General features: G+C 43.7%; 1 protein-coding gene across 5 annotated transcripts in view; it reads right to left on the reverse strand.

Moving 5' to 3' along the window:
• The window catches only part of EPHA7 (EPH receptor A7), a 166,018-nt gene extending 155,040 nt beyond the window's left edge, over positions 1-10,978 (reverse strand). For 3 of the 5 annotated variants that reach the window (XM_071445936.1, XM_071445945.1, XM_071445939.1), the window contains exons 1-3: positions 10,638-10,883; positions 6,541-6,605; positions 1,648-2,317 (exon numbers count right to left, since the gene is read on the reverse strand). In XM_071445936.1, the coding sequence (XP_071302037.1) occupies positions 1,648-2,317; positions 6,541-6,605; positions 10,638-10,734 (832 nt within the window). In that variant the 5' untranslated portion in view covers positions 10,735-10,883. Of the gene's footprint in view, positions 1-1,647; positions 2,318-6,540; positions 6,606-10,637 lie in introns of all 5 variants that reach the window. The other 2 variants (XM_071445946.1, XM_071445951.1) reach the window with 1 other exon arrangement.
• Between the last annotated feature and the right edge of the window lie 251 nt (positions 10,979-11,229).

Consider the following 11,229-nt stretch of genomic DNA (forward strand, 5'->3'; position numbering starts at 1 on the left):
TCAATTTCTTCTCTATCCGTCCCTGCCATGCTCACTCAGCTCATGTCCCCCACCCCCTTCCTAACATACACTGGGGGTTTTTTGGGATATTTTCTCTCCCTTATTGAAAGTCAAATAAAGTCAAATAAAATTAGTATATTAATTACATCAAAGATAACTAGGTCTGTAATCAAGAGCAAGTTAACTAAAAAAAGGAAAAAAATCAGTCACTCAGAAAAAAAAATCTAAAACCTCAACACAGACTTCTACGGGACACAGCACTTAATATTTTTAACAGACCTCTAATACAGTCTACTGAACAGTTTTGCCGGGGCAGTTTTTCACATTACAATTACTCCTAATGAGATCACCCTCTGCAGTGTTTAAGACTTCATCCTTTCCCAACAGAACAATGAAAGATTTGTGTCGAGCTACAAAGACCTCAGATCAACTCCACTCACTTCACCTTCTCCTGAATTTCCTCATAGAAACTCATCAAAAGCAGAACTGTGTTTTTTCATGTGGACAAACTATTAATAAAGAGACTCATTTACTTATCCTCTACAGTTTTTGAAGTCCTCATCAGACTGAAGCACCTCAGACTCAGTGAGCACTGCCAGCTTTGTTTTTGAGATGATGTAAATTTCTCCTCTTCATGGATTTGTGGGGGCTCTTCCACTTTTCCACTTACAATATTTCTCATCAACAAACATCTGCCTATCTTGCAATAAACATATGGTGATAGAACTCCTTGTATTATCTTGTGATAAAAATTATAGACCTTGTATTAAATGTACATGAAAATACCTGTCTCCAAACAAACTGCAGATTCTCTTGTTCTTACTGGAAGCAAAGACAATAAAATATTTTTTTCTCATGCTAAGCAGAAATATCTTATGCCTGTAGCCCCAGTAACAGCAAGGCTAAGGGTAAGTATAATTCTAGAAACATGGTTAACTGAATTAGTCTTGAATCAGGAAGTACAACTCAATAGTCTCTGATCAGCTAGTATTTTAAAATAATCACAATGATTCAACTGAAAGCCAAAAATTTAGAGTTAGTTTTGTGGAAAAAAAAAATTATAGAAAGCATATCATACTTTATTCTCAAAATTTGATATTCTATTTGAAGTATCTGTCTTGCATTTAGTTTTTACACACTTGAAATAAACCTCTAGCTCGGTTTTGATTTTGGTGTATTCTTCCCCTTACTAACCACACCCATTCTGTCTACTACATCCATTTTAGCTTCCTTATAATTATGTCAGGGATCATGTGAAAGAACAAACTGTTTACCTACTCATACCTGACATGATTGCTACAATGTTCTGTGATAGGTATGATTTACTCAGCCTTACCAAAAGGTACAAGCAACACATTAATCAGTTAATAATTTTAGTCCTGAACCTGTCTTTATACTTACGACTTCAACCTTTTTCTTTCAATTTAAAACTGCATTGCACAACCACTGATTTTCATAATCGGACTGACTGATTTAGATTAACCAGTGTGAACTTCACAGATTGAGGATCTGAAAACCTTAAAAGCAGACTGATGATGCATTTCTCTTTTAAAAAAGCAAAAAAAAAAAAATTAAAAAAAAAAAACCCAACAGAAAAATCTGGTAGAACATGACCTACAATTTACAGGAAGCTGTGTGTTTACTTACGTTCACACGTGTCTCCTTTCTGCTGGTATCCTGCTTTGCAGATACATTTTCCAATAGGCACTAACCATTCTCCCTCCGCGCTACAGTGCATCTTCGGCGAGTTCTCCGCCTCCTCCTCCGCGCTGCTGACACAAGTTCCTCGCACTTCAACTAAAGAGGAAAACTCTGAGCCAGTCACTGTGTCAGGAAAAATAGCTAAGTTCTCAATGATGGACCAGCACTTCTTGTAGTAGACTTTGACAGAGACCAAAGCAATGCAGGCCCCTACGTCCTGAAACGCAAGATAGAATCCTTTTTTGGACAAAGGTCCAATTTCTCTCACCTCTGTGTTAAGTTTCATTTTTCTCTCCCCAAGATCACCCTGGGTAAAACTTTCATCTGCTGCAATAGTGTCTATTTTTACATATTGGTTTTCTCGGATACTCCTGCCAGTGTCGTAGTCTGTTTCATAATAATACAAGTTAAAAGTTTCTTTACAAGTCCCCAGAACTCCAGGAAGACTGTTACAATCCCTCAGAGTGAATTTCAGTTCTACAAAAATCCTTTGTGCATTGCTTTTTGCAATCCAGTTAGTCCGAAGCCAGTTGTTTTGGTTTGATTCCATCACCTGGCATACCTGGTATGTTCGTATAGGAGTGTAGTTTTCATCCAGTCCACTAATTTCTTCCCACTAAAATGATAACAAACAGTTAGTAATAAACAAGAAGTATGTCACCAGTTTTAACTACTGAGTATTTAAAGAAGTTTTGCACAACTCACATTTCCCTTCTTTTTAACAGTAAGTTGTTAAAAATACTGTTAAGCACCTAAATGAAGAAAATATATATTAATACAGGAGTAGGCTCTCTCTCCTTTCATGTCTTTCCCCAATACTTCTAAAAATCATTGTCATATCATGGGCACAGTTGAAATGGGGCAGCTTCAGAAAAGGCTGTTTAGCATACCAAGTTCTGATTTCACCCTGAGCTCACACACACTTCTTTAATGTCACAATGGGTTTTGAGCGAGCAAAGACCAAAAGGAGTGAGGCAGCTTCTCTTTCAAAGAAACCTAATGTCAGTGAAATCTTAGAAACTGAAATTGCTTAGCATTAGAGTACACAAAACTCATGCATATAAAGCTTCCAGTGAAACTTGCAGTTGTATATAGAAAGCATGGGATCAGGTCCTGAAACTCATGAGTCAGATGATTCCCACCCCTATGTGATCGAAATGGCATAGAGAGAGGGCAAGAGAAAATTGACAGAATTAAAAATCTGAAAGAAAGAAAGAAAACATTTTAATTGTCTCCCTTTCTTTCAGTGTACCTTCTGTTTTATTTACAAACTGAAAACATAAGTAGCCACTGTTTGTCCAGTGGCTGCACCCCTATTAGAAGGGGCAAACTTCATTTAGCTGGCAGTTCAAATGAACCATGAGACTACACACAGAATTAAAAACAACCTGTATGACTGAAAGCTCTCTGGTTCAAAGCCTGAGTTTTGTTGATTCTCTCTCTTTAGGTTACCAACTGAATAACGAGCTGGTAAGCCTTTAACAATCCCAGAGTCTTTAACAGCCTTTGGTAGCGTGGGAATTTGCACCTCCAGCAATGGCAAACCTTCCACTGAAATCAACCAGGCAGATCTGCCCAGGTGTAACCAAAACAATCCTCATCTCTCACCTTTTTTCACATTTCTTGTAGCATTTCAGTGCCTGCAGAAACTGCAGCTGTAGTAAATTAGAGGAGGGGGGTGAGCTATCGCCACCCCAGGATACAGGGAACCATGACTTCTCTGGATGGCACTCAGCCCTCTGGCCCTGTGTCAATAATGCACTTAAGCTCACGCTTAAGATCAGTGACTGTACTTATGAGCTTAATGGTAAGCACATGCTTAAGTGCTTTGTGGGCCTTGTATAGTCGGCACCTCTGCAGGAGAGAGCATCCACTGACATTCCTCATGCCGGCAACCAAGCATGGAAGGCATTGGCTTCCCAGATCAGGAGTCACACAGTGTACATTTCTCTGCAAGCCTATTTGACAGCAAATGAGACCATTTTAATGTTGTCTGTTTCAGGAAAAAACAGATGTGGCTGAATTGATGCTGGGAGTTATCACCACAAAATATATCACAGCTGCAGATGCTGAAATGCGCAGAAGTTGGAAATATCAAAGTGCATTTCAAGGACCTACAGTTAATACAGATGAGATATATACAGTATTATATATTATATGCATATGGAATTAAATGATTGAAATAGATTATTAAATGCTCATGGAGTTAACTGAAGTGATTGCATATGGAACAGTATTAACCTCTGAACAAAAGAATGTCTATCTTCATAACAGATTTATTAGAGCTGAATGAGTAATTTTTTTCACCTCTATAAGAGCTAGAAAAAACGGGGCCCTGGACTGAGAGGGTTTTGGCTATACTACGATAATAAAAAACATCTCCCCATTAAAAAAAAAAAATCCCATCAAGATGACAAAAAAGGCATAAAGCCTAAAATTTTGCCAGGTAATGCTATGTCCTTTGAGGTTTCTTTGAGATGGTTTCAGGGGCTTTTTTTGTTTTATATTTTATCTTGTGCAAGCATTCTTCCCTTAAAACACCAAGCCAGATTCTGCAAGGAGATATTCAGTAAGACAATGCATTCCATCTTTGACATGAAAGTGACTCTCATGCACCACACAACAGAACCTGTCTCCTTGAGTTCTGATGTGGATTGCTCCACCAAAACAAATCCCCATTCTTCCTCAAAAAAAACCAACAAACTGAAATAAACAAAAAAGAAAGCAACAAACAAAATACATTTTACAAAATCAACCTACTCTTCGTAATACAACACAAATGTGTTTTCTCAGAGTCAAAATCCTACTACATGAGACTAGCTGGCATCAAAGAGATTCTTATGTTACAATTAAAGAAAATAATAAATTCACACAAGAACCACTGCTTTTTGTGATCCCTAGCATTAAGCCCTGGAACTATTTTTCCATATTTTGCCAAAGCAAAAAAATTAGGGAAATGTGATTTATGATGCAATTATGCAAACAGAGTGTCTGCAGCAAAAAAAATACGTATCAGTACTTCAAGATGTTTTCACCTACGGCAGGTGAGACCACCATCCATTGAAGTTTTCTTATAGTGAACAATTTCACAGAAAGAAAACTCCACTTTTCTTTGTCATGCTGCAAAATATGGTGCTATACATGCAAATCTGTTTGAATATGCCCTGTTCTATTGGTTTCAGTTTATGGTATTTTAACTTCTTCGTTATCCTAACAGCATTAAATGTAGCATTTGCAGTTGAATGAGGCATTTAACGAGTGTCTGACTGATATATTCTCTACTGTGATTATGCAGTAGTTTCTCTCAAAATTTCTCTCTGTGCTCATTCCCATGAAGTCTTTATTGCATAGTAAATAATTCAGTAATTAAAATTATAAAAACATTTATTTTCAAAATTATATTATTAAAATGGTAGTTTTATGTTAATTTACAGACAACTTTTTCTGAACACTTCCACACATGCAAATCTAGCCATTAGTTTTGATTCACTTTTAATTTGTGATTGAAATTCACTTCTACCTCTGAAACTCACTTTTCACTATTTGTGGAATTGGACCCTACTTTCATGTTTCAGTATGATGATGTGGAACATGTGCTGACATGTCTTTCATTATCTACAGGTTAGCTTAATATAAGTGCCACCAAGGTAATCTTCCAAACTCCTCTGGCAAAGGCTTCAATCAGTGCAAGCAACTAATGCTGAGGTTATTGGCCATCACACACACTGAGCCTGGGTTCCATTCCCTCTGAAGTCCTTAGATTAGTTCCCAGTTTATGCTTGTATTGATACTACAATCTTGCTTTTAAAGAAAGACACTTCCACATTTTCATTCTTATTTAAAGGATTTGTTACACTTTTATATCCCTACTCACACTTCACGCTCTTCTGGCTTCAGATTTCTTAATGAACTGAAGATTAAGGGACTGATCCCCCAAGTTCCTGTTCGTGCAAGGCGTCACAATAGATCCAGCAAGACTGTTTCCATGAGCAAGAACTGTCCATGTAATTTATGATTTGTCAGACTAAGTTCATATAGGACTGAGTTAAGACAGGACAATATATCCATTATATCTTTCTGAAAATGTTCTTCCTCAAGGCTTGAGGAATAAGAGGTTTTATAACATTTTTAATTCAGACTGAAAGAAGCATTTCCCAACTTTACATATATAATAAATAAGACAATAAAACTGATGTTTCTAAACATCTCATTTTCTAATGGTGTAATTTACAATGGTACATTTCATAGAATGCCATAAGATTAATTTGTACGCAAGCTGGAGGTGGCCTTAACCACATAATTCGTGCCTAGTTCCAGATATCAAGCTCCTCAAGGCTTGGGGATGTTTCAAGTTTGGAATGTCATTTCAAACACATCTGCAGTAAAAATGTTTTTATTTTAGAGCACTTCAATCTGTGCTATTCAATTACAAAGAAAACATCGTAAACAAATTTATGATCACCCATTCTACAGAAAATGAAAAACATATTTTTAGAAAGTTTCCACACAGAAGCAGATCTGTTGTTACTAAGGGGAGAAAAAAAAGTGATTTAAAATACTGTGTTATAAACATACAGTGTAATCCTTTGTACAGCACAAAGAAATACACTACAAAACAAAAAAGTAATAAAAGTTTACAAAGAGCCACTTGCTTTTAATTGGCTTGTACATTTGTACAGTGTAACCTGAAGTTTCATTCTAAAAATGAAGAAGCCATAAACACTTGGTATGATTACTGAGAGAAATATGAGGGGGAACTAGTTTAAAGCAGGTCTTTCAGCTGCTTTGATAAACTGACTACTCATCTTTAGGAACTTAAGTTTTGCCTGCAGTACTTACCCCATTGGGAGGAGAGGAAATCCATTCCAACTCTGTCTGTTGTGCTTTAGAGTCCAGCAGTATTACTAAAAAAAAGGAAAAAAAATGAAATTCCACAGCTTGTTAAACATAACAAGGGTGGATTTAAAACTAAGGAACAAAAGACAAAATTTAAAAAGTGATAGAATTAACATAATTTTTGTACAGATTAATAGTTCTTCTTCCTATTGTTAAAAAAAATTATCTGCCACCCCAACTAGCTATTTTTTTGTAAACAGACAAATGATTCTCTACCATTCACATATAAGCAGACACACATATACGTGAGAGTAAATACATAAATCTTTACAATTTCATTGCTTAAAACAAAGTGAGGGATTTTTAGTGCTCTGAAGTACTATTAATCAGTCATTAAGATGCATGCTCCCTCCCTCTCCTTTTTCATAAGGACATTTTCCATATGCTGGTCATTACAATCAGCTTAAAGCACACAGACATTTCAACGCATTCCCAAACTGATTTATACAGGACTGGTCTATACCTCGCCAAAAGTCACATTGAAAAAGCAATGATCTTTTTTGAGTGTCAAAATGAAAAATACTTTCACAAGTATTTTTATTTCACAAGTAACAGCAATAATTCTGCAAATAAATGACAACCAGGAATACAGAAAATAAAAGACTCTGCAATTACCTCACACCTCGCATACACAAAATCAGCCTAATTCACTTTATGGTAATAGCTTCCTAAAATCTTCACATCATGGTGACATTTATATACAGAAAGACATCAGTTCTAGCAGCACCACAACTATTTTCAGCTAAATGTAACCCTACCTCCAAAAGTGGTTAATCACAGCCTAATAAACCAGCTCTTTAGTAGCATTCCTAATTTGAAGCCATTCCATATACCTTTAGCTATAAAGCTATTTATAACTTTATACGCAGCACTTCTGTGCTAAGATATTTAGATGTGTGACTTAAGGCTGTAACTTGAAGCAACTTTTGCAGGTCCAACAAAACAGTTTTAATTCTAGCTTTGGCCCTTTCTCCAAGGAGAATTTAACACAAAATTACACCGAATTACTAAAAAGATGCCTAAAAATTCATTCAGCAATACATGGCATGTTAGCTGAACACAAAAAGGTAGCTTCCAGGCCTGTATTTCAGTAATGAAGTGGAACTACTCATTAAGGAAGTTTGATAGTCTCCCGCTAGAAAGATTACCTGCTTATGTCATTAAGGTTGGATTCAAGGGGCTTTACTTTGTAACACTTTCTATAGAAAAGCAGGTGGTGTATGCGGCGGCTTGTTAAACAAGAACATTTATAATGGTCCTGGAAAAAAAAGGTACCACCAAAAATTTAACCGTTTCAGCACCAGCACGCTACGGCTGCAATTCATTATACTTTTTATTTGGCAGTAATTCTTCACCACGTAGCAACGGGTGAGCACATCAGAGAAAGAAAAGATAACAAGCAAACAAAACAAACAAAAAGAAAACCCACAAAGAAACAAACAAAAAGAAACCCCAACACAGAAACCCCTGCTCTGCAAACACCCCTTGTAAAGAAATCGTGGCGTTCCTTCTGGCATCCAAAGTTACCGGGGAAGAGCTTTCCAAGCCAGCGGCTGCTGCCCTGCTCCCAGCGCGGGGGGACCCGCGGCTGTCCCGGCTCGTTCAGCAGCGCGGGGAAGTGATGCGGGGGACGGCGCCGCGCCCCGCGCCCCCCGCCGGCAGCCGCAGGGGCTCCGCAGCCTCCCGCGCCGGGAGCGCACCGGGGCTGCTGCGCGCTCCCTCCGCGGGGAGCTGCGGAGCGCCAAAGGAGGCGGAGAGGCGGCGGGCGAAGCGCGGGGGCGCGGCCGCGGGCAATGGGCTCAGCGGGGCTCCGCGCAGGCGGGGAGCAGCGGCCTCTCGCCTCCGCGGGGAGCCGCAGCCGCGCTCCCGGCGCTGCGCGGAGCTGCGCGCAGGCGGCCGCGCCCCCGCGCCGAAGAGCGGGGCTTGGCGGCCGAGCCGCAGCGGAGCGCCGGTCCCGCGGCCGCCCCCGCCACACCCCCGACAGCCGCGGCTTTGGAGGAAGCGCCCGGGACAGCGGCCCCAGAAGGGAGCCCCGAGCTCCCGCAGCCATGGAGCGGACAGACAGCCCGCTCCCCGTGTCCGCGCTGGACCCGAGCGTCCTGGCAGCTGGAGAGAGCTCCGCAGGTAACGCGGTCACTTTCTCGCTTAGAGAGACAGACGGACCCTGCCCCGTTCCTCTCTAGGACCTCACCGCGGCTTCTATTGAGCTACAGAAAGGAAACTCGGAAAACTTTTCAGCCTTTTACCCCTCCCATCCCTTTCCCGTACCCAGCGGGGAGGGGTAGGAAACCACGCGGGGCTGCTGCCACCACCGGCGAGGCCGGCGGTGAAGCTGCAAAGTTACTTTTTTGTTGTTATTTTGTTTTGGGTTTGTTTTGTTGTTTTTGGTTTTTGTTTTTTAACTCGCTCTTTCTTCCGCGAGAGTTTTCTGCGCTTGCAGCAGGTAGCCGCTATCAATCCCTGTCTGCCGCTCGCCCCCTCCTGACCCTCCTTTGGCTAGGTGATTTTCCCCGAATATACAGACATTATACACGCACACTCATAGGTATAGATGCATATATAACCACCCACACACGCGTAAGACAGGAAAAGCCGGGATAGGCTACCAGTGGGAAGCACCGGCGTAGCTCCGAGGACGGAGCAAGCCGAAGGGCAGAGCGGCACAGGCAGCCCGCAGCCTCCCCGCCTGCCTCCCCGTCCGACTGCCCGGCCCTTCTCCTCTCCCCACCCCACGGCTACTGGTTAGTGCTCCCCGCGGGAGGGTTTCTGTGCTTTACAGCCCCTCCAAATAAACTTTCGAAATGCTGCTACGGAAAGGCTCCTTCTTCTTTCCCTCTCTAATCTCGCCATCGACTTCGTCTTTTAAGGGCAGAGTGCATTTTAACTGAGGCGTTTTTTAAAGCTCAAAATGATATTTTATTGCATGTCAGAGGTTTAATGAAAAATACTGACGCATCCAGCTGAGGCGGGGGGGTGGGGGGGAGGAACCCCAAACGCATACATATGCAGAGGCACCGAAAATACCCTGCCTTCCCCTTCCCATGTCATGTCGTGTGTGTCTTCATTCCCCCCCCCCCCCCCCCCGAAGATGGAGACGGACCTTCGCCTTCGGCTGTCAAGCGCGAGCAGGGCGCTCCTTTAAATCATTTCGGATTTTCTCAGCGTGAAAAAAGAGACTCCCAGATGGGCTTTGTGAATTGATTTTAAACACCTCCATCAGTCTCTGATACAAAACTGACTGATTTGTCTCCGTGCGCGGGGGAAACAAATGTGCGGGGTGCGCCTTACACAGATACCAATATAGGACTGACGAGAACGGGGAAGCTCCGTTGTGCTACGCAGATGGTGTAAGAACCCTAAACCTCTCTCCAGCGATGCCGGGGGAGAGCACACACACTGCAGGCACAGTAAGCCGGGCTGTATGTATCCTCTAAATACATGTCCAGCCTGCACGGCTGGGACGTGCCAAACTGCACCCCGATGCTCTTTCCCGCGGTCTGTGCCCGGCCCCGCTGAGCCGGAGGAGCGCTGCAGGCCCCCGGCGGGGAGCGCCCCGCAGCCCCAGCCCCGCGCTCCGCCTTGCCTCCCACCAAAGCGTCCCGAGCCCTGAAACTCGGCCCTCAGCCCCTGCCCAGGGAGCAGCGAGGAAAGCCGCCCTCCCCTCACCTCCTCAGGAGGAGCAGGGCTGGCACGGGAAAGCGACGCTCCCCGGCACGGATACCCGGGCCGGGGGCTCTCCCAGCCCCATTCCTCCTCATCACGTGCGAATGCTTCGCAAACCTCATTCCTGGGAGCAAAGGCAGTTGTCCCGGTCCCTCACACATACACAGGCACAGCCCCCAGTGAATGCCGTGTTTTTTCCACCCTCCCACCTCAACTAAAAAGTCTTTTTTTTTTTTCTTTTTTTTTTTTTTTTTCCTGAGAGGGGGGCTGATAAGCAGCTGGCAGGGGCAGGAAGGTCCCCTACTGAGCCACCAAACAGACTTCATGAGCAAAAGCAATAAATAAGCTCAAACTTTTTGTTTTCCGCATCACCTTACCTTCTTTTGCAGCCTGTGCCTCCCCCGTGTGTGCAAAGCGGAACAGCCAGACGGAGCACAAAATAATCCAAGAAGGGAGCCTACTTTGGAAAGCCATGGTGCAGGAGCGGGGTGATTTTATATTTCTAGCTCTATTCCTAGACACTGTCACTGCCGCCGCTTGGTGGGTGCTAGAGGACGGTGGAGAATTTGCTGTGCTAGTCTGTGGCTCGGCGCTCCCTCCCTCCAGGCTGCCTTTCTCTCCTTCGCCTCCTTCTCCTCCGCCTCCGCGCCGCTGCCCGGCTCCCGCACCGGGCCGGCCGCCCGCCAGCCCCGACTGCAGCCCGGCCGCCCGCGCCGCGCGCCGATAATATCAATGAGGGCAGGGGGGCGGGGCCTCGGCCGTGGAGCGGCCCGTCCCTCAACATGACTGACAGCGCCTTCTGCCCAATCAGAAGCAGCTATCGGCGGCCGGCGGGCCGAGCCGCCCCCTGAGTCGCCGCGGCCAGGGGGGCGGGGCCGGCGGCGCTGGCCAATGAGCGCGCGGCGGTGTCGGATGTCTGCCGGTGCCGGGGAGCCGCGGGCTGCAGCGCCGGGACGGAGGGGCTGAGGC

The sequence above is a fragment of the Agelaius tricolor genome, unplaced genomic scaffold (genome assembly GCF_023055355.1).
Source record: "Agelaius tricolor isolate 1412-34295 unplaced genomic scaffold, bAgeTri1.0.p SCAF_1, whole genome shotgun sequence".
NCBI classification, from domain to species: domain Eukaryota; kingdom Metazoa; phylum Chordata; class Aves; order Passeriformes; family Icteridae; genus Agelaius; species Agelaius tricolor.